At 33.1% G+C, this 24,915-nt stretch overlaps 1 protein-coding gene across 1 annotated transcript in view; it reads right to left on the bottom strand.

Annotated features, from left to right (window-relative positions):
* LOC114331779 (trypsin-1-like) overlaps positions 1-24,915 on the bottom strand; it is an 81,476-nt gene that overhangs the window by 15,082 nt on the left and 41,479 nt on the right. Inside the window, exons 2-4 of the mRNA XM_028281431.2 lie at positions 16,607-16,991; positions 885-1,047; positions 479-714 (exon numbers count right to left, since the gene is read on the bottom strand). Coding sequence (XP_028137232.1) covers positions 479-714; positions 885-1,047; positions 16,607-16,991 — 784 coding nt within the window. The remainder of the gene's footprint in view (positions 1-478; positions 715-884; positions 1,048-16,606; positions 16,992-24,915) is intronic.

The raw sequence follows: 24,915 nt of genomic DNA, 5'->3' as shown, positions 1-24,915 counted from the left end.
GCTGCTTGCTCACCCGAGTTTAACCCTATAGAGTATTTGTAGGATATACAAAGAAAAATTAGAGCTCACCGAGATAATCCACAAAACACCGAGCGACTAGTACAAGCTGCTCTTGAAGAATGCAGCAACCTACCACAACAAAACGTTGAAATTGGATTAGAAGCGTGCCCACGCAAACTGAAGCTTGCATAGTACTAGAGGTGATAACACTGACTACAAAAAAAAAATAAATAAAAACAATTTAAAAATTATTAGTTTAACATTGAAATTTTTTATTCTAGTGACTTTAAAACAACAAGTTTCAATTTGTTTGTTAAATACTTTATTGTTTTATTTAATTGTTACGTATTTTTTATTAAATTGCTAAAATAAATTATGTTTGACTTCATGTGTTCGTTTCTTTAAATTCGCACGAAATAATAAAAAATATCAGATGATTGTATATAAGTTTGGTTAATCTTAATTATTATTATATTACCTTGTAACCCAGTAAAACTTTTTCCCGTTGGAGGCAAACACACAGGTCGCAACATCCCTGTAAGAGGTACTTCTTGGTCTAGTTCTATTAGGGCGATATCGTTGTTATACGTCCCACCTGTGCTGTATCCTCGATGTCGGAAAATGTTCATAACTTTTCGAGATATTGTGTTGGTTTCAAAAGAACTGGATCGATCGTGGTCCAGGAATACGGCGGTTATTTTTTCTTTGGTAAATCTATTAAAAAATAGGGAAATATGACTAAAAACTATAAATACATAAGCTTAACTTTTGATAGTGTTGATATAGTTGTCAAACTTAATCAAAAATTTTGGGTGACGGAATTTTGTGCCGGTGAGTGTATAATTAACCTTTTAGTACAAATCAAAATAGATAAAACTCATTACCCGTTAACGCAATGTGCAGCTGTCAGGCAATATTTGTTGTTTATGAGGGACGCCCCGCAGTAAAATCTGTTGTTATACAAAAGTGCAGTCATCCACGGATACTCATTCACCATTGTTTCTATTCCACCCACTATCCGCACGTTCTTAAACGTTTTGCCACAAGCTAAAAGTAGAATTATATTAATAGAATGAATATTATACAAAAAAAAAAAATAAAAAAAAATCAATGGGAAAATCCCAATAGTTGGCTGTATACCATAGTTTAAAAAACCAATACAGAAGTAAAAACTTCGAGATGTATTCTGGTATAAAATCGTTTATTTAAAAACTATAAAATGTCATCGATTGCAGAACGTTTTCGTTCTAAACAGAACATCTTCAGTGCCTAGAATGAAGTATTTCCACGTTAGATTAAAGCAAAAGGTTAAAAATGTGACTGTTAAAATGAAAAAAGTGTGGGAATACTTACATCCTGCCGAGTATTTTGAAACTAGCACACCGTAAATAGTGTTAACATCATCATATATGGTTTACATAATGTAATATGTTAAAATGTTATGACTACAAGTCGATGTTAATGGATAAAGTGGAACACATGCTAAAAGGGTGCCATGGTTCCCTGCTCGAAGATACTAGGTACTTGCCAATTCAATGGGCACAGACCAACTGAGAAATTATGAAGTGGATATACAATTTGACAAGGGTGACATGACATGACAAGATAAAGCCAATTTTTGGTTAACATGTTTGTTGAATCAAATGAAACTTTAACCAAAATGAATATTATACAATTTTTAAAGTATTCGCGAAATATTTCCTAATTGAATTGTGTTTATAAAGAGAACTCAGATGAGAAATTTGCCGCTCAAAGAGGAATACATAACGATAGCGGTTAAATCTAGCTGAGAAAATAATCAGAAATCAAATAGACTATATTAGCCTCAACAGAAGATATTTATAGAAATTTCATATCATCCAAAACTTATACAGGAGTGGATATATCCAGTGGCGTAACAAACTCCGTCGGGGCCACCCCGCAGAATTGAAAATGGGCCCCCTTTAAAAAGTTACTAAATGCGACTTGTGTATCAAAAATGTATACATACAGGGAGTCCCGGAAAATAGTGCGTTCTTTAAAGGTATAGGTAGAAGGCACCATGTAGAACAAAAAACTCTTATAACATTTTTTTCTAAATGCAACCGTTTGACCAAAAAATTAAAATGTATTTTGGTAGGCAAATTTAAATCTGACAACTATGTGCGGTACGCAAATTTAAGCATAGACAGTCCCATGTAAATAAATAGATAGAAGATAGATAGTAAACAGATAGTTTTAAAGAATCCTGTTTAGTGTCAATGCCGAAAATGTTTTCGAATAGTGAGTGTATTACCTATTATGTTATTACCTATGAATGGTGTTTGTGAAAGGTTACTTGAAACATCTATTCGGTATAATAATAATTTTCAAGTAAGTACAACTTAGTTATTTCAGTTCACAAGTAAACAAATTACTGAGACATTATCTGGTGTATTTAAGTTCCACTGTAAACTATTAAAACTATGTAATTCAGTTAAAGCCCTCAGCAATACTCAGCATTCAACCCATTTAAACCTTACTAAATACATAATACTAGTTCAGTTAAAAGATGTGTTTTTATGTTAAAAGATGTGTAATTCGTTTAAAATTATGCAATAGGTATTTCAATACATTTCAAAAGAAAATAATTTTAGTAAACAAATAGTAAATACATAAGTATTACCTACTATTAGGTTGGATTATTTTAAATACTGTTAATCACAATCACAAACGAGTTCTTATTATCTGTTATTATTCCGTAGTGCGTACGATGTTGCCAGTTTATTAAAATTTCCAAACATTAAAATACAGGTATATGGAAAACAATGTTAACTTTTTTTTGGAAACGGTTAACTTTAGAAAAAAATGGTATAGGACTTTTTTGTTCCAAATTGTGTATTCTCTCCATACCTTAAAGGAACGCACTATTTTCCGGGACACCCTGTATAGTGTATGTGTGCACTCTTTATAACAAAAATATTGGTATGGAACTAGAACTATCATTTACAGCAACTTTATTGGTATAGATTAAAATAGAACAAAAATTAAGAGCGTAGTCGCAAAATTTCGTGCCAATGCTTTTTAAATGCATTAATTTTTTTCGAATCCTGAGAAAACTAGTATTTTTGAAAAATTAAAGAGTAATATGAAAGATTACATTATTACCGAGAGCCGAAAGCCGCCGAAAACTTCTATAATGTTTAATTCAGTAAGTTACAGGGGTGAAAAAAGAGAAAATTTAGTATGATTTTTAATTTCAATTATCCCATTCAAAAGAAACATTTGTTTATTATAAGAGACTTTTAGCCCTCGGTAATAATGTAATTTTTCATTCTGCGTATAAAGTTTTCAAAAATATTTATTAGTTTTCTCACGATTCGAAAAAAATGAATGCATTTAAAAATCTCTCTGAATGAAAAATATCTCTTTGAACTAGTGGTCGTGACGAATAAAGTTGAAAACAAAATGTACGCATGACACACTTCTGGTATGCAAGATGCAAGCAATAGTGCAATGAAAATTTATAAGAATAAAATTTTGGCTGCATCATAAATAATAGAGTTCGCCGATTCCACCTGTGTCCTCAATGATTTTCTAACAAATTGCAGTTCCTCCAAAAACTCATTACTTAAATCTGACCGGTACGCAGCAACTAATTTACTGACTCCTGCAAAACCTCCTGGATCCGATTTGAAAAGATATCCACTTGTAGGAAGTAAGACTTTAAAATCGTTGTTCACTTTGTATATACTTATAAATCCAGCTTGAATTTGTTCAATGACTATATCGAGATTTCCGAAAAACATGCCTATAATTCATCAAAATTCTTCTTAACTCTACCAAACCTTTTAATTTTAAAAGTACAGCGAAAGCCACAATTAGTAGCAAAATCATTGGATTCTTGTAAAAATGACGTACAGTTTTGTCTAAAAATTCGATAAAAATTCTTTACGGTTGTAATATAAAAGTAGTACTTTATTTTGTAAAATAGATGGGAAGACAAATTCAAACTGTTCCATAATTATTAGTTGTCATTCTCTACTCACGATCTGTGGTAGTTAATATTATTTTAGACAATCTTTTTAAAATTGTCACGTAGTTTTGCTTTACACCAACCACAGTTTGTAATCTGGATGACCACCTAGTCACCGATAACGTTTTTAGACCATTTTGGTTGGACGTTTTTCTGCATTGTTTGCTAAATCGAATCGAGGGAAGTTTTTGAAGATTTCCAGGCACTGCTGAAAAACGCTGCGTATGCATGCTTAAAAAATATATCAATGACATATTTTTACATATGTTAGACAACAAGATGGGGTCCCTGATATATGGGCCCCCCGCAAGCTTCATGCTGCTGGGGCCTCTGGCATATAAACATATCCTCCGACCACAATCCGGTTGTTTCGTCAATGAGAATGAAACTAAAGAACCATAAAGAGCCAATGAAACAAGAAAATCATGGATACAAGGTGACTCAAATAAGACACTGCTTATGTGGAAAGGAAACTTAAAATAAACGAAAACTTAAAGAAAGTCAAAGTGCCCAACTCAACATGCCCTTGCGTGTCAGTACCTTCGAACCAGTTGGAACAAAAGAAAAGTTCAAGGACTTCTACTATCATTCTACTGTCATTCTTTCTTGAATGACAGTAGAATTCCATGTATTTATGATAGAACGAACAAAACATAAAGCCAAAGACCTGAGGAAATACAAAGAAATTCAGGGAAACATCAGAAAGAAAACTCCAAAAGCAAAAGTTAGGTGGCTCTCCGAGAGATGCAAGGAAATAGAAGATCTGGATAAAAAGTATGATAGCTTTAATTTATACAAAAATAATGAAAGAAATGACAGTCTCTGGAAAACGAATATCCTTAAAAATGATAAAGGGGGTATTATTACTGATGTGAATGAGAGATTGTGTCACTGGATCAATTACATCCAACAACTATTTAACTAGGAAAGAGAAGAAAGGTCATTAGAAACCACAGAGGACACCGGACCAGCAATATTGCGGGAGGAACTCATAACAGACCATCAAAAACACAAAAGAGGGCAAAGCTACTGAACTAGATGATGTGCCCATCGAATTATTAAAACTTATTGATGAAGATGTTATTATTAAAATGGTTGAACTCTTTAATCTAATATATGAGATTGCCACAATCCCAGACAATGGCTACAATCTACCGAAAAGTCAAATGCAACAGTCTGCTCAGATCACAGAACAATAGCTTTATGAGCCACACACTTAAAATGTATTTCAAAATAGTTAACAGCAAAATTGTTAAAACTCGTGAATATGAAATTAGTGACAGAAAATTTGGCTTTGGAAATGGTATGGAAACAATAGATGCTTGGTTCGTATTGGACATTCTGTTTCAGATATGCATGGACATGAATCAGGATATGTATTTATGTTTTGTGCACTTTGAAAAGGCGTTTGATAATGTTCAAGATAAAAAGCTAGTAGATATATTAATTAAAAAGCAAAAATATTGACAGCGGTGATATAAGAATTATATCTAATCTATATTGGAATCAAACTGCCAAGGTAAGAGTTGACAACCAGAAAACCCGAGATGTTCGTCAGGGTTGCGTGCTGTCTCTACTACTTTTTAACCTCTATAGCGACACGGTATTTAAAGAAGCGCTCTTAGATTCAATATAAGGTATGGATAAGTATTCTCCATGGTATTCTCAATGGAGAAGTTTTGAGCAAGTTACATTTTGCACACGATACAGTAATAATGATGGATAAAAACAATGATTTACAGAACGTAATACCACTCATTAATGAATGCTGTCGGACTGAACATGAATTTGAAGAAAACTAAATACATGATCATGGCTAAATCAGGAAATGCAAACATCCAATTGATTTATTTACGATAATGTAATTGAGGGTGTGGGTACATACAATTATTTAGAAATATGGATAGTATTAAATGTAAACCAAATCAACGAAATTCATAAAATGTGGATTATTCGTTAAACTTAAAAAGTTTCTTTGTTGTCGGGATATAAGGTTAGAACTACGCCTAAGAATGCTTCGGTGTTATGTGTTCTCTACTATTCTTTACGCCTTGGAAGCATGGACACCAAAAAAGTGCATCTGAATTGGCGAGGAACCGTAAAGTGGGCGACGCCTGGTGGCGAATTTTAAAAGCACCAACTCAAGGAAAACATTGACTTTGTCATTAATTTGTGTACATATTTGCGGTTAGTTTATATTGTAATTAACAATGATTTCGATAGGTAGCGGGTAGGAACTCCTTTAGAGTCCTTTGGATTCTATTGGATAGTCCTATCAGGGAAAGTGAATCAATCCCTGCCGTCCGCAGATTCCAGGAGCTTCTTGACCCGGGAAGCTAGCACCTGCTAAGGGTCCCTTGTCCAGGGTTACGGATGAAGTCCAGAACGGCATCCAAGGCGACGAAGACTACTTTTTGGTACGGCGAAGGTGGCGGAGCTGGCAACCCTTGATTTTAGGGATGGTATAAGATCAGGGTAGGTGGGACTCTCTAGCTGTAGTGGAAGCAACTCGCATAGGAGAAGGATACTCCGATGTAAAATCCCTGGCCCTCCAGGTTGGGGGTTAAGGCACCGAGCTAACTCCTCGGTACTTATAAAACACGTACAATGTTAAAAAGCCTAACCAAAGCCTCGGAGCACAAGATTGGAAACACAGTAGACGAAAACTGCAAAGAAAACGGTTAATGAATTTTTGTACATGGAATGTGCAAGGTATCTCCCGAAAAACACCAGAAGTCATGTCAGAACTCAAAAATGCAGAGATAGATATCGCGGTGCTTACGGAAACTAAAAAGAAGGGTAGTGGTTCCGAAAAGTGGGGTCACTATGACATGTTCTATAGTGGAGTAACTAAAGACCAAAGAGCACAACAAGGAGTTGCTATTGTTATTCGCAAAACTTTAAGAAGATATATTACCTCTTGGGAAGCAATTAATCAGAGGTTTATAAAAATGAACATCACGATAAAAGGAAGCAGAATAGCCATACTAGGAGTATATGGCATTAATGAGGACGCATTGATCAACAATAAAGATGAATTCTTCGAACAACTGAACGATGAAATTATAAAAGTAGGAACATCTAGAGAGATCATACTTCTAGGAGACTTCAATAGCAGAGTTGGACGGGAATTTAACAACAAAGTGGTAGGAGCACACGGTGAAAATACCAGAAACGATAATGGAACCAGATTAATATCAACATGCACACAAAATAACTTAAAAATATTAAATGGATTTTATCCACACCGTGATATACATAAGTACACCTGGATACAACAGACCAGAAATCTGAAATCTATAATAGATTATAGCGTTGTAAGACAGAGAACTACAATTAAAATACAAGATGTGCGAGTAGCCAGAGGGCCATCATGTGGCACCGATCATCATCTGCTAAAAGTTAAAGCAGTACTCCCAAACAGATATGAAAAAGAAAAAGAGCACATCGAATCAAATCAGTTAATAAAACAAGTACGGTACAATCTATGCAGTCTAAACCATGAGAGTGTAAAGCTATTGTATAAAAAACGTTTAGATGAAAAATTAGAAAGTGGTAATTTTGAAAATACCGAAGAACACTACGAACACATCAAAAAGTCCATTCATTTGGCAGCAGAAGAAGCACTGGGGAAATGTGACGAAAACCATAAAGGAATAAAACCGTACTGGTGGGATGAAGAAGTAGAAAAGGAAATTACAGATAAACGTCGGAAATACCAAACTTTCCTATCAACAAAAACAGACAACGATAAAATAATTTACAAAGAAGCCCAAGCCAAAGTAAGAAAGAAGATAACTCAAAAAAAGAACGAATCGTGGGAAAAGAACTGCCAAAAAATCAATACTTACATAGGAGGTAGAAGAAGCACAGAGAGTTGGAGATTAATTAAAAATATGAGAACTAATAAGAAAAAAGACGTTATATCACCAATAACAACGGAAAAATGGGAAGAATATTTCAAAAAATTACTAACAGAACAAAGACCAGAATTTGTTAACATAGAAGACAACATGATAGGTATACATATAAATTCATCACCATTACAAATAAGTAAATCAGAGATGGAAGAAATAACCAAATCCCTGAAAAATGGAAAATCCCCTGGTCCTGGTGACATCCCTGCAGAATTAGTAAAAGCCGGCACAGACAAACTCCAAGAACAGCTAAGAAAACTTTTCCAAGATTGCTTAAATGGTGCCGAATTACCAAAAGAATGGAAATTATCTATCATGTCAACAATCCACAAAAAGGGCAGCAAGGATCAATGTGAAAATTACAGAGGAATTGCGGTAAACAGCACAATAAGTAGGATGTATGGGAAACTTATTAAGAATAAAATAGAAAATGACTATAGAGATTACGAATCAGAGGAGCAAGCTGGCTTTAGAGCTGGGCGGTCCACAGTAGACCACCTGTACTCTATTACGCAAGTTATTGAGAAAAAAACAGCCGTCAATAAAGAAGTTCACCTGGTATACGTAGACTTACAAAAAGCATATGACAGTGTGCCCCTCAGCAAACTATGGTCAACCCTTTATCAAACCAACATTAAACATGGTCTTATCAAAGCAGTCCAAAGTCTGTATAATGGAACTACTGCAAAAATTAAAACTGGATCAAGGATGTCTGAGGGATTTAAGATCACGAAAGGATTGAAACAGGGTTGTTGTATTTCGCCTACCCTTTTTAAAATTTATCTGGAACAAGCACTCAAGCTGTGGAAAAGAAAATGTAATGGCATGGGAATCCCTCTCAATGACGACACAACACTATACACTCTATGTTTCGCTGATGACCAAATTCTGATTGCTCAAGATCATGACGACTTAAGTTACATGACGCGGAAGCTAATAGAAGAATATAACAAATGGGGTCTCGAAGTCAATATTAAGAAAACTGAAGCCATGTGTATTGGAGGAACAAAACAGTCCATTACATTAGACGATGGGGTAGAAATTAAACACTGCGATGAATACAAGTACCTGGGCATGAAGATAACTCAAGATGGAACACTCGATGCTGCTATAAAAGACAGAAACATGCAGGGTAGAAAAGCCATATCCATGATGAACGGCATTCTGTGGGACCAGACAATATCTAAAGCGAACAAACAGCTCATATACAATAGCATACTTAAAAGTATAATCACATATGGCAGTGAAGTTTGGCCACTGAAACAAAGAGCGCAGAAAATGTTACTAGTAACAGAAATGGACTTCTGGAGAAGAGCAGCAGGCAAATCAAGAAGAGATCGGATACCGAACGAGAGAATACGAGAAATGATGGGAGTAACACATACAATACTTGATGACATAAAAACAAAACAATTGGTATGGTACGGCCATGTACAGAGAATGCCAGATGACAGGATCCCTAAACAGATTTTGGCATGGACACCACAAGGGAGAAGAAAAAGAGGAAGGCCGAGAAGAAGCTGGAGGGAGGGAATTGAAAAAGAACTAGAGGAAAGAGAAATCCCTCCAGGTCTATGGTTAAACAGAGAAGAATGGCGGTTAGGAGTCGGAAGGCGTCGGAGAACGCTGTAAACCGATAGTAGTAGTAGTAACAATGATTTCGACTTAAAAAAACTATTGCAGTATTCCTCAGTATTCATTCCTATTATACTCTAGGTAATGAAGTAAATTAACCAATGTTAAATTACACATTTTGTTAATTTAACGTTTGTATTAAACGTAGTATTTTTTAATGTTTAAACAACTGTAAAATTAAATAAATAAGTAAAATGTAGTATATATTGTGGGCACAGCATGTACTAGTGATGTAACGAATATTCGTATTCGCATTCGCATTCGCGAATATTCGCATATTTTTGAATATTCGCATTCGCATTCGTATTCACAAAATTTGTGCGAATGTTTTTGCGAATATGAATATCAGAAAAAAATAATAATTTTAAGATAATATTAGGTTAATAAAATTAAAATATATTCACTTCCCATCTTTTTTTTTTATTAAAGAAAGGTAACTTAACTTCGTTGTTCTGAAGCTATTTTCTTGTGACATTTTTACAATTTTAACTATTTATAATGGGAAATAAGCCACAATATTATTAAAAAATGATTTTTATTAACGTTTCGACGCCCAAATCGGGTGCCGTTGTCAAAATACAAAATACTAATAACATAAACAAAAATGTTGTTGCTTAGTAAAAAAATTCTTCTATAAATTTATTTCATTTGACTCATTTATATCGGCAATTCAGATACATATGATACATTTTAAAGTAGAAGACTTTAAAGTAATATTGCCAATATTTATGAGTTGCGTTCCTGGGACGACTTTACTGAAAGATAGTTCATTCGATTACATGAAATCAACCCCAACTCAAGAATATCCGTCACAAAAAAATCATAGCATGTGATCTGTCTTTAAAAAGACAACCACATGCAACGGTGACATTAAAATTCTCGTGTTAGAGATCTCATAGTAAACTTCGTATAATCACATTATCAGCCTTTACTTTATTTTATTATTTGGTCTTTTTTATTAAGCCTTAAAAATCAGATTTATTTAAACTAATAGATGTCAATTAATTTCTCATTATAAATTTAGAAAACATTACAAAAATAGAAACAAATTTAAAAAAAAAACTGAATATTTGCAATCGCATCCGCATTCGCGAATGTCGGTAGCAGATATTCGCATTCGCATTCGTATTCGCGAATGTTCAAAAAATGACATTCGTTACATCACTAGCATGTACGTTATTATGCAAAATATTCCGACCACCTCATAATTTCCAAAACAATTATTATTAACAATTCTTTCCTACTTATTTTACAGATTATATTTAATTAAAAATTGTTATCTGATGGTGTAAAATAAATGATAGTGTATCTACATATTAACTAAATTAAAAAACAATATTAGAAACTGTAAGATATATTAATAATTTTTAAAACGCTGTGTAATTATCGGGAACCAGATTTTTGCTGGACTGTGTATATCGAGCAGGATAAAAAGTAATGGCGACTTTAATTTAATAAAATTTTTCTTTACAAATAAATTGAACAAATATATCGATAGCTTAATATAAAAGCATTGTAAGAGTTCCTTACATTAAATTATGATTATCGCAGATGAAAATATTTAAATTATTGATAGTTTCTAGTTAAGAAAAAAGGTAAAACCAAATCAGCAGTTAGCATCAAATTTTAATGAATGCATACAGATGAAACATAATTTGAGTCTTCTTTAACCCATAAGATGTCTTAGTGGTAAAACTTAGTGGTTACTTTGGCAAAAAAACCGTGTAAATGATTTATATTCAACGTTTGACTTCGAAATCAAATGACAAATTTATTGTTTTCCTTTAGTTGTCGTCCATCTTTAAGATTTTGAGCGCCCTCTGTCGGAATTTATTTTGCGAATAAGTAACCGCGTTTGAATTTTTGTGTTACAGAAGAATCCTACGAATATCATAGATTCAGATTATTTCAAACGTGGAAGTAACTAGAATATTAAGAAATGAAGCTAAAATAATAATAATTATAAACAAACGAAAACTTGATTACTTCGGACTAATGATGTAACGAATATTCGTATTCGCATTCGCATTCGCGAATATTCGCATTCGCATTCGTATTCGCAAAATTTGTGCGAATGTTTTGCGAATATGAATATCAGAAAAAAAACTAATTTGAAGATAATATTAGGTTAATAAAATCAAAATATCTTCACTTCTCATCTTTTTTTTATTAAGGAAAAGTAACTTAACTTCGTATGATCACATTATCAGCCTTTATATCTATATAATCAGCCCTAAACATCCATCCTTGGATATAGGCCTCCTCTTCCTTCTTCCATGCCTCTCTATCTTGGGCAATTTGCATCCATTTTGACCCAGTGTGTTTCTTCAGGTCATCTGACCATCGCATCTGTGGCCTTCCCCTTTTTCGTTTGTGGTTCCATGGTCTCCAATGTATTACCATCTTAGTCCATCTTTCATCCTTCTGCCGTAGGGTATGTCCGGCGAACTTCCATTTAAGCTTTGCTACTTGGGTAGAGACGTCTTTAACTTTTGTTTTGTTACGGATCTATTCGTTTCTTTTCCTGTCTGATAATTTAATGTTCAGCATTTGTCTTTCCATGGCTCTTTCTGTCTTTGCTATTTTTTTCCATATTCTCTTTTGTAAACGTCCATGTCTGAGAGCCATATATTAAAACAGGGAGTATACATTGATTGAAGACTTTTTTTTTTAGGTATTGCGGGTATTTTCTGTTCTTTAAAATATAAGACAGTTTTCCGAATGATGCCCAGGCCAACCTTATTCTTCTCTTTATTTCTTCGGTCTGATTTTCTTTATTTAATCTAGCGATTTGTCCTAGATATATATATATATATATATATATATATATATATATATATAAAATGAATAATTTTGGGGAATGCAGTCAATGTGTTTTGGGCTGATTAAAAGAGAAACACTTTGAACTTTTGTCGAGCTTTCGGACAATTTATTTCCTTTATATATATATATATATATATATATATATATATATATATATATATATATATATATATTCTTTTACTTGTTCTATTCTTGTTTGTGCCACTGTAATTACTAGTTCTTCTTGTTGATTGGTCATGGTTTTTGTTTTACTGTAATTCATCTTCAGTCCTATCTTTGTCGATTCTCTATCTAGTTCTTCCATCATTCTTTGTAATTCTTCACTTCTTTCTGCTATTAATACAATATCATCAGCATATCGAAAGTGATTCAGATATTGCCCGTTTATGTTTATACCCAAACCATCCCAGTGCAGTTGTTTGAACACATCTTCTAGCGCTTGGTTGAATAGCTTGGGCGAGATGGTATCTCCTTGTCTTACTCCTCGGTTTATTTTAATAGGCTCCGTTTGTTTCATTAGCTTGATAGTTGTTGTTGCCTTATCATATATATTTGTAATTAAGTCAGTATATCTGTAGTCTATTCTGCTGTTTTGTAGGGAATTCTTTACTGCCCAGTGTTCCACACTATCAAATGCTTTTTCGAAGTCAATAAATGCCATGTATAGCGGGATATGATATTCGTTAGCTTTTTCGATTAATATCTTCATCGTTAAAAGGTGGTCACTTGTACTGAAGCTTTTTCTAAATCCGGCTTGTTCTCTTGCCTGGTATCCATCTAATTTAGTTGTTAATCTGTTTGTTAATATCTTGGTTAATAGTTTGTACATCACATTTAGTAAAGTTATAGGTCTGTAATTCTTTAGATCCTTTTTATCTCCTTTCTTAAATAGTAACAATGTTACTGCTTCGTTCCAAGTGTTGGGTATTTGTTTTGTCATTAATATTTTATTCATAAGTGTGTACAAAACTTCTGTAGTTGTTTTCCCACCATTTTTTAGCATTTCTACAGTTATCCCGTCTATCAGCCTTTACTTTATTTTATTATTTGGTCTTTTTTATTAAGCCTTAAGATTCCTTAAGAATCAGATTTATTTACACTAGATGTCAATTATAAATTTAGAAAATATTACAAAAATAGAAACAAATTAAAAAAAGAACTGAATATTCGCATTCGCGAATGTCGTATCAGATATTCGCATTCGCATTCGTATTCGCGAATGTTCAAAAAATGACATTCGTTACATCACTACTTCGGACATATGATGAAAGGGTAAAAATGCTCAATATTACAATTTATTATGCAAGGCAAAATTCGAAAAAACCAAAATGTGGAAAGACGATGAATATCCTGATGTAAGAACTCGAGGGAACGATTTGAATGCTGTAGTGCAGAACAATTTAGAGCGGCAGTCAACAGTAGTGTTTCCATTGCCCGGATAATTTCACACCTACTATAGAAGATGGATTATAAAGAAGAAGAAGAGAGTCAATAGTTCAGTTAGATGTAAGTGTCACTTTAATAGTTATAGTCTGGGCTGATTATCGGAGAATAGGCCATTTTTGGGAAAAGTTATTTACCAGCAATTTTATTGCTGAAGTCGAATTATAAGATCCTATATATTAATATTATAGGTATGCAAAGTCCTGAGATAGTGTGCTACTTTTTTTATAAACAAAATGGCGCCCGAAAATCGTGTTTTTTTCAATTATTGCTCTATAACTCCGAAGATTTTAATTTTACAACAAAAACTCTCAAATAAAAATTCACCGTGATTAAATTCTGCATAGAGACGTGTTTTTCCCGATCTGCTCCGATGAAAATTTTTCTCGGAAAATGCGGGTTTTCCCAACAAAATCTTTAATTTTCAAATAAAGTTTTAGATAAGTAATTATCTACCAATATTTAAATAATTTGGTGACTTAAAAGCCCTCTTGGTTTAGATTATAGTTCCAGAAGCTGATGCAAATTAAACGAATATTTTAGTAACAATTCAATTGTTAATTAATAATTTACGGTCGCAATAATAACCAAAATAATTATGATACACTGATCAAACTTTGAAATCTTATAAACATGAGATGCCTTTTTAACATTTTGGCGACAAAATCTAAATTTTTTTATTTTTTTGCATAATCTTTAAATGTTTAAAAAAAATAGTTATAAACAAATTAACGTTTCTCAGAAAGTTTTTATTATATTGTAATTTTAAAAAATAGCTAAAATGCGCATTTCAAATATCTTGAAAATGAATGCTTTAAAACTTTTTTGCAACCATTTACAAAAAAGTTATGAAACAGCAAAGTTAACATAAGATTACTACGGTGTTTATATATTTTTTAATTCTTTCAAAGCGTAGAAGTGAGTATAAAGTACAAGCTAATTATTTACAAAAAAATATCGATTATAAATTTAATGGTTATATTTTAATTAAAGATTATAAATATATTTTTTTGTAATTTACACGCGCGAAAGTTGAATAATACAGCACTGTAGCTGAAATTTTCACTCGGAGCGACGACCGGCCGCGCGAGACGTACACTTTTATAAATAATCTATGCTGCGTGTCAGTCGCTTCGAGTGAACATTTTAGCTCCGACTCTGTATCAGGCCTACTTTTGCGCTAAAAATTACAAAAAAAAAGTATTTTTAATCTTTGATTAAAATGTAACTATTGCACTAATTTTTGACATTCTTTGTGAGTAATTAGATTGTACCATAGACTCACTTTTAAGCTTTGAAACAATTAAAACAAATTATAAACAATGGAGATTTCGTATATTTACTTTGCTGTTTCATAACTTCTTTGCAAATGGTTAGAAAAATTTTTTAAAGCATTCATTTTCAAGACCTATGAAATACGCATTTTAAGTATTTTATAAAATTAGAATATAATAAACAATTTCTGAGAAATGTTAATTTTTTTATAACAATTTTTATTAAACATTTAAAGATTATGCAAAAAAATAAAAAATTTATATTTTGTCGACAAAATATTAAATAGGCATCACACCTTTATAATCTTTCCAAGTTTGATCAATGTCTCATGATTATTTTGGTTGTTATTGCGACTGTAAATTTTTAATTAACAATTGAATTTTTGCTAAAATATTCGTTTCATTTTCACCGGCTTCTGAATTTATAATCTATACCAAGAAAGCTTTTATTTCACCAAGCTATATAATTATTGATAAATAATTATTGGCCCAAAAAATTTATTTGAAAATTCGAGATTTTGTTGGGAAAACCCACATTTTCCGAGGAAAATTTTCGTCGGAGCAAATCGGAAAAACATGCTTCTATGTAGAATTAAATTGGGGTGAATTTTTATTTGAGTGTTTATGGTGTAAAGTTAAAATCTTCGGAGTTATAGAGCAATAATTGAAAAAAAAAACAATTTGTCGGCGCCATTTTGTTTATAAAAAAAGTAGCACACTATCTGCGGACTTTGCATACCTATATTAATAATATATAGGATCTTATAATTCGATTCCATCAATAAAATTGCTGGTAAATAACCTTTATTTGTACTTTACTAATTAGACCAGCGTATTATAACTATTTTTTTTTTCAAAATTTAAAGATTATGCAAAAAAAAAGAAAAATTTATATTTTGTCGATAAAATATTAAATAAGCATCTCATCTTTATAATCTTTATAAGTTTGATCAATGTATCATGATTATTTTGGTTATTATTGCGATCGTAAATTGTTTATTAACAATTGAATTGTTGCTAAAATATTCGTTTAATTTTCACCGGCTTCTGGAATTACAATCTATACCAAGAAAGCTTTGATGTCACTAAGTTATTTAATTATTCATTAATAATTACTTACCTAAAACTTTATTTGAAAATTAGAGTTTTTCTTAGGAAAACCTGCATTTTCCGAGGAAAATTTTCGTCGGAGCAAATCGTTAAAAACATATCTCTATGCAGAATTTAATTGTGGTGAATTTTTGTTTGGGTGTTTTTGTTGTAAAGTTAAAATCTTCGGAGTTATAGAGAAATAATTGAAAAAAATACGATTTGTCGGCGCCATTTTGTTTATAAAAAAAAGTAGCACACTATCTGCGGACTTTGCATAACTATATTATTAATATATAGGATCTTATAATTCGATTCCAGCAATAAAATTGCTGGTAAATAACTTTTCCATGAATTTTGCTAATTAGCCCAGAGTATTATCAAAGCGTGTTTTCGTTCAAGTATTCGTTTTATTAATATAGAGCACTTACTACAACTTGGACATATCTTCGTAGGCTCCACAGGTGCTGCATTCGGATCAGGTTGCCTTATCCCTACCAACCCCAAAAACCAGTCCACGACATTGGCCTTTTCCGGTTGTTTAATGAAATGATGTTGAGGATTACTAGCATTCTTCCTTATGACCAAAGGTTTGGATTCTACCACATTTTCAGTCACTAAGTTGCTGATGGCATCGTCGACGTCTTTCGGTGGACCTCTGATTATGGTATTCCTGTAGATGTGGAAGGGTTTTTCGATTGTGTTGAATGCTTTGTAAGGCTTCTTGATGGTTAGTGATGCACTGGAGTCTGTCGTGCTTACTGGCCGAAATTTTTTGTAAAGGTTTTGGTTAAAAAGAGTTTCTTCTGGATAATGCTGAAATAAAAAAAAAAGTCTTATCACTGCAAGATGTTAGTATTATCAATACTACATATTTACAAATATATTCACAATATTTACGAAAATGTCACTATATGCGTTAGATCTTCTGTTAGTAGATTGTATGGGAAAATTATTAAAGAAAGAATGGAGGAAAAGTTGCGACCTTCAGAAGAACAGAGTGGTTTCCGTCCCGGATGCTCATGAACTGATAATATATTTTCTACAGAACAGCTCATAGAAAAAACAATAGCATTAAACACTGAATTGAGCATTGGACTTGTGGACCTCCGAAATGCCTATGGTTTTTTTTAATTAACCTCCCAATTTATTTACAATCTGTAAAACAAATTACAATGAGTAAATGTTGTGACCACTAGTGTAGGTGACTTGAAAAAAATGATTCGTTAATCATTTTCTTTACAAATATTTTACATAGATATAAAATTGTTTGTCTCTGGAAATTACGGCACATATAACTAAAATCGCGATGGTAAATCACTAGGTGTATTGCGTCTGTCTTCATCTGACTGGTTGTCTCATCAGGTTTCGGGCTAGTACATTTGGATGTTGTGTCAGTCTGTCTTCGTATTTCTGTGCGAAGTTAGTAATTTCTTCCTTTACTGTTGTAATTTATAGATCGCGTCTAATGATATTATTTGCAACATACCATGGGGCATTTGTGATTATTCGAAGAACCTTCGACTGGAACCTTTCCAAGATTTCGATATTGGAGTTTGATGCAGTACCCCAAAGTTGGATCCCGTAACTCCATATTGGCTTCAAAACTGCTTTGTAGACAAGCACTTTATTTTTCATCGAAAGTGATGATTTGTGACCAATCAGCCAGTATAGGTTGTGTAATTTGAGATCAAGTTGTTTACGCTGCATAAAAATGTGTGTTCTCCAGTTTAATCTTTGGTCTAGGTGCATTCCAAGGGATTTGACTGTTGCTTGCTGTTTTAGTTGGTGGTTGTTGATATACACAGGCGGGCAGTGACCTTTACGGTTTGTGAAGGTAATATGAACCGTTTCATTTGTTTGAAAACGCAACCGTTTTAGCCAAGTTTGCATTTTGTTGAGGCTGATTTGCAGAAGTTGAGAAGCTATCCGTGGGTCCTGATGTACTGACCTCACTGCTGTGTCATCTGCGTAGCTGTCGTGGTTTATAAGTTTGTTGGTAAGACCGCTGTGTACAATAGGTATAACACTGGCCCCAGAACACTGCCCTGTGGAACTCCGGATCCAACTGGAAATAGAGACGTGCGCTCATCTCTATGTTGTACAAAAAAGTAACGGTTATGGAGGTAGGATTTTAAAAAGGCCTATGGTAGTGTTCGAATCAAGAACCTGTACAAAGTAATGGAAAATCACGATGACTCATACATAAATGCAGTCAAATCGCTTTATGAAGACAATGAATGTATAACTAAAGTCGAATAAAACTACTCATAACCGTTTAAGGTCGATGAAGGATTTCAACAAGGATGTTGCCTATGCCCAACTTTATTTAAATTTTATATAGATGAAACACTAAAAAACTGGAACAAGAAATGTTGACAAATCATAGTAAAAATTGACGACAACTATAGCCACATCCTTTTTTTTGCTGACGATTAAATAATTTTAGCAGAAACAAAAACGCCATCGTCTACATTATAAAAAAGCTATAAGAAGAATTTGTAGCTGGCATTTGGAAATTAATTATGATAAAACGCAATACATGGACAATCTTTTTCTTCGTGTACCATGTCCTATCAAAACGTTAGTTACCACCATACCTATCTTAATTTTATTCACTGCCACCCTAAATAGCATGCTTGTATCAACAACACACCAATCTCGCAAGTTCTTCAACCATGAGGTTCTTATTCGTCCTGGATTGCGTTTGCCTGCTATTTTTCCTTGCATGATATTTTGTAGCAACCTATATTTGGGACCTCTCATTACATGTCCGAAATACTCCAGCTTTCTCCGCTTGATGCTTTTTATGATCTCAGTAGTCTTGCTGAGACGTTCTAGTATTGTGGAATTTCGAATCTTCTCCACCCAGGAAACTTTTAAATTTCTTCTATAGCACCACATTTCGAAAGCCTCAAGGCGATTTAGATCTGTTTTATTCACAATCCACGACTCGACACAATAAAGTAAGACCGAGAACACATAGCAGCGAAGTAGGCGGATCCTTAATGCCAATTTTAGGTCTCTGTTACATAACACCTTGGACATCCTTCTAAAAGCGGCTCTAGCCTGCTCTATCCTAGATCTAATTTCGCCGTGACTTTCTGCGTTACAATTTAATTGCTGTCCAAGATAAACGATTTTATCAACTTGCTCAAGTTTGGTATTATTTACATATTATATAGACGGTTTTATATGCTGTTGTTTACTTATTACGAGTATTTTGGTTTTCCGTATGTTCAGATGCAGACCTGCCTCCCTACAACTCTCAACGACACTATCAAATAGTGTTTGCAGATCTTTTTGACTAGAAGCTAGGAGTACTGTATGGTCCGCATATCGCAAATTATTGATGACTTCACCGTTCACAAGTATTCCTTCTTGTTTTTCAGAAAGTGCTTTTCTGAAAATTCTTTCGGAGTAAACGTTGAAAAGCAGGGGTGACAAAGGCATCCCTGCCGTACTTTTCATTTAATATTAAGAGCCTCTGATTCCACACCATCTACTAAAACTGATGTTGTTTGATTCCAATATAAATTTGCAACTATTTGTACATCTCTGCTGTCCAAGCCAATGTCTTTTAGATCTTCGATCAATATAGTGTGCTTAACACAATCAAATGCCTTTTGGAAGTCCATAAAACAACAGTATATATCTACAGATATATCTCGACATCTTTGAGCAAGTATAACCTATATATATATATCTTCAACTTCAAAATGGCTCTAGTTAGGTTGCTTAATTGTTATAAACAAAATAGCCGTCAATTAAATAAAAAAAGTGGCTAACTTTGACCGTAATTAACCTAGGCGAAAAGTTTTTCTTTGAAAATTCGTATAAAAATATCTGTTTTTCAAATTCCATTGTAGTTTTAGCCTACAGTCAATATTAACAAAGTTATTCAAATTGTTTATAAGCCAAAAATGACTATTATATTAAAATGTTTTCTGAGTAATAAAAATGACTTTTTAATTATTTTTTTAAACACTTTGAAAACATGACTATTCTTCTTTCGTGTTGTTTTCACAGAATTGCTATATCATTATTATTTTCTGAACAATAATATTGCGAAAAAAAAGCTCTTTGGGATAAACAAATTGAATAAAATTTAAACTAATTGACGCATCGTCTTAAAATTTTTTGTGCGTTGTATGGACTGTTTGACCCAACTTTTAGTGCAATATGAAAGCCCTAAATTCATTTTTCCAAAAGTTATAGCAAATTTTTACTTTTCGAAATTTTAGTTTTATTTTGCAATATCCGAAGCAACAAATAATCGGACCAAAGTTCAAAAACGCTATTTTAAACCTTGGCTCATCTACTAGAAGAAAATATTATAAATAAGACATTTAATTACCCTATTTTTACCTGTAGCGATTTAAACGAAAAAACTCTTATTTTTGACCCTTATTTGTTAATAACTAAATTTCTCGTCCAAACTGTGACGGGCATTTTTGTATTTATAATGTATTAGGTACATACTACCCAAAAAAACCATTTTAAACCTGGCTGCTCAAGTGTCCCGAACATGGTATATTTTTGCCTTATTTCCCTGGTGTATTACGTTTTTGTTGACGACCATTGTTTTTGCTGGTAATAGTAAATTGAGCAGTAAATTATGGTATTATTTGCGTAGAAGACTAATCTTTAGTATTTAAAAATGTCCCTACCAGATACAAGATGGCGCTGCTAAAATTGATCGTACTAGAAATCAAAGCTGATTTTAAGTACTATCAGAGTCGCAGAGGTACCTGTCCATTAGTGATTGGACCCTTTGATCACACGACTTCTCGATTTCCGTAATACACTCTTGCTATCTAAATTTTCATGCTTCAATAAGTTTGGCTGGTCTTTTGAAGCATCTGACTAACCCTGTGAGCTTCTTGTGTCCTTAGCAGCTCTTGGACCTATTCCAACAAAGAGGGTATATGAATATTTCACAACCCGGGGTACACTCACGTCAGGCGTTAGCATTCCAAGATTGCGAAGAGTGTATTATATATTTCTTCCAATGGCATTGGACTGGCCTAGAATGGGTTTACAATTTTGTTAGAGTCTCGTTGGCACCTTCTGAACTGTAATAAATTTGTTAACTTTTTTTCTTTTCATGTTAGGTTCGTGCTTTTTGGAAGATTTGAAGTTGTTAAGTTGGGTGATCATTGTAATATAAATTTAAACAAAACGGGTACATCAAGTTGTAGAATTTTTCAACTATCATACCATTTAAACTTTTTCACGCAAAAAAACTTCGAATTTAGTGTATCTCGAAGAGAAAGAAGTGTTCTATACTCCTTTTTTCCGTATTGTAACAGACGTTGTTCAACATACAGTATTAATCTCGATAGTATATTATGTCTCCTATGAGAAAGAATACCCATTGTTTAAAACTATAGTTACATTTAGTAATATTTCTATACTCTAAAGTATATTCTAGTAATTCTATTCTATTCTATGGGGGAGTCAATAGAGATTTTGACTTAGGAAAAATTCAAACAAGATAGAACTTTCTGTAATTTTATTAAGAAATGTTTAGTAAACAACATTTCAAAAAGTTCTACTCCGGAAGAGGGTGCTTCATTTTTTATACAAATGAACTGGGAAATTAATTGTTTTTTAAATAACTACGAAAATATAAATCTCAAAAAAAAACTGACTTGACCATTGAAAAATTCAGAAAATTTTACACAAAAAACCTCATATAAAGATTTTTCTAAAATTAAATCTATAGCTTCTATAGTTTTTTATTAATAACGCTAAAGTCACCCTTTTCACAAACATTGGCGCATCGTATACTAGCGTTCGGCGAAGCGCACGGTTGAGTTATTTTAATATAATTCTTTAACTAATGGATCAAATGAAATTTTAAAAATTGGACCTGAAAAGAGAGCATTTAAGCCATCTTAAAAATAAAAAATATGTGGGCATAAGTACGGTGTGGGCGGAAATTGAGACTTACATAAATTTTGTTTCAAAATGATTTAAAAATGTGTAACTAATACAATTTTCCTTATATAGCTCCCAAGTGTGCACAACTTACTTTTCACACATTTTACTAAATGTATTAAAAAAAATTCAAAAATTGTATTCAAATGATACGACGATACGTCGATTTAATGGATTTACGCGGCCAAAATTATTTTACAGCATATTTCTACTAAAACTGGTGTACAATAAATATATTATACACGGCTCACTAAAATAATTAGTTACGCCCCTGTACTACTGATTACTTAAAATTCAAGTAGTATTTATGTAACCTTTCTGGAAACTCCAGGTTATTGTTGAGACTCGCATTTGAACCCCTCGCCGGGGCAGATCGTCAAAAGCTTCCTAACGAGAATCATCTCTAATCTATCGACGCTCCCGCTATTCGTAAAAAGGCCGCATTTTACCGGCTTTTTTTGCTATCGTTTTATACCGCTCAGATAATTCAATCTGCTCAGTATTATCGACGATGATTTATTTAGCGTATTAGTGAGTGCCTTACAAATGAACCAAATGGATTATGGAATTCAATCAGAGCTCTGATGTGACACGTCATCAAGGAATAAAACTGTAAGTACTCTACATGTATGTGAACATAACTTATTAGTCGTGATACTGTATGCATTTTGAACCATATACCTCTCGTAGCAAATATTCTTTGTGCCATTTATGCAGATAATACTTTAAATTACATATGAAAAATCGTTATCTACTCTTAACCAGCTTACCTATGGGAATATACTCTATAACCGTACAATAAGTATAGGTTACTATTGTTAAGGATACTTTACGTATTGCCTAAACATTTCTGTTCCATCGAGCCGTATCATATTAATTATTTATTAATTAAATCCTCAAGGTCCTTCGTATTTGCATATTTTGATAATCTCTATTCTGAGAATAACGGTTTTTCATTTATAGTGTCTTTCTGTTGCATTTGGAAATTTCCAAGCCACGCCGCCCCGGCACAAAAATAAAATATTCCTCTCTTTCTGCACTCAAATTCTCAGTATTTAACCCAGCACGTCTCTACAATAGCTGGTAGGTTGTTAAGCCCGGTCTACACGTGCAATTTCAGAAACTACTTGCTTTGTTCAAATAAAGGAGTCGTTTTGTTTGTATGAAAAAATATTTGCATATATTACATTATTTTATTTTCGTAAATATATTTTTCTGTTTATAGTATACAAAAAGTGTACTCATTTCTTGGCTGATAGTACGGGTGTTATAATTTTAACATTGTTTGTTCAACCTTTTGATTTAAATTAAATTTATAATTTTGAATCCGATTAAGCCTGGTTCACAGGTTACAAAAATTATTAAAAATAATTTTGTTTTCTTGCATAAATTGTAAGTTTTTGCTACATTTAGCTTCGCTTAAGCTCATTTTACACTTCTAGAAAACTATAGAAAATAAATAATTGTTTTTTCCTTCAATTTAATTAATTTAAATACTTGTTAAGGGTGTCTCACACTTGCTGAAAAATACCCATTTTGGAAAATTGCATATATTTTGAAATTTTATAGTTTTGCATTTCATATACTAATCTGCGCTCATACAGGGTGATACTATTAAGCCAATCTCACACTATTAAACGTGTAATATATAATATATTGTACATATTCTCTCATTTTCGCATCGATTTATAGGTTTAGACATTTGCAAATAATCTATCTAATCTCACATTCTCGCAACATGGCTGACCGATCAAAATATAACCGACAGAGGCTCACCGCAAAACTTGATATAACCAAGTTGGCTGATTCGGTTCCCACAACTCTTAATTCTCTAAACAAATATAAAATTCGTGAAATAATTTCACAACTCAAACATTCTTACGGACTTTTCCGCGATGCTCAAAATGTGCTGGAGACGATCCCCGAGGAACCTACCCCCTCTACTGATTCCTCTGTGGTTTTTGATAAATATTTGGATACAATTTCTCTATTGGAAGAAAGGTTAGAGGTCATTGAAAGTTCTAATGTGACTGCTACCCCCTCCCTCCAATTTGACCCTAATTCTTCTCTAACCTCACAGTCTATGGCTAGGCAACGAACAGTAAACCTCCCTCGTATTCAGTTAAAACCATTTAGTGGCTTAGTTACTGAATACAATTCATTCATTGAGACCTTTGATACAATAATAGGATCTGATACTACATTAAGTGATCTGGAAAAACTCATTTACCTCAAAAGTTTTCTAACTTCCGAGCCTTTGACGCTTCTCGAGCATATCCCACTCACAGGTGACAATTACAAAATAGCCCGGGATAACCTGACACAAAGGTACGCCAACTCTAAATCGCTTATCAAAACTCTCATCTCTCAAATTCTTGATGCGCCTCCTATTTCTGGAAACGCAAATCACTCACAATTAAGAAATTTTCATACGGTCATGTCAAATAATTTCAAGGCCCTATTGAACTTGAATAGGCCCCCTTCAGATCTCTTGCATTTACTTCTCATACATATCGCTACTCAGAAACTCGACGCACCTACCATTAGGGCTCTTGAGTTCCAATCCGGTGGTAGCCAAGCTACCCCTGATTTTGTCCATTTTCTAGGGGAAATCGAGACACGCGTTGTTCATCTTGAGAATATTCAATCTCAATCAAAACCAAAATCGACTACTACTTCCAGACACTCTTTACACCTAGCCTCAGACACTTCTACCAGTAACCTTTCGCCTCGCTTAGGTCCTAAGAAATGTTCCTATTGCAACGACTCTCACTCGATCTACTCTTGTCCTCAGTTC

This window comes from Diabrotica virgifera, chromosome 8 (genome assembly GCF_917563875.1).
Source record: "Diabrotica virgifera virgifera chromosome 8, PGI_DIABVI_V3a".
In the NCBI taxonomy this organism is placed as follows: domain Eukaryota; kingdom Metazoa; phylum Arthropoda; class Insecta; order Coleoptera; family Chrysomelidae; genus Diabrotica; species Diabrotica virgifera.
This window is presented reverse-complemented; position numbering and strand designations above follow the sequence as displayed.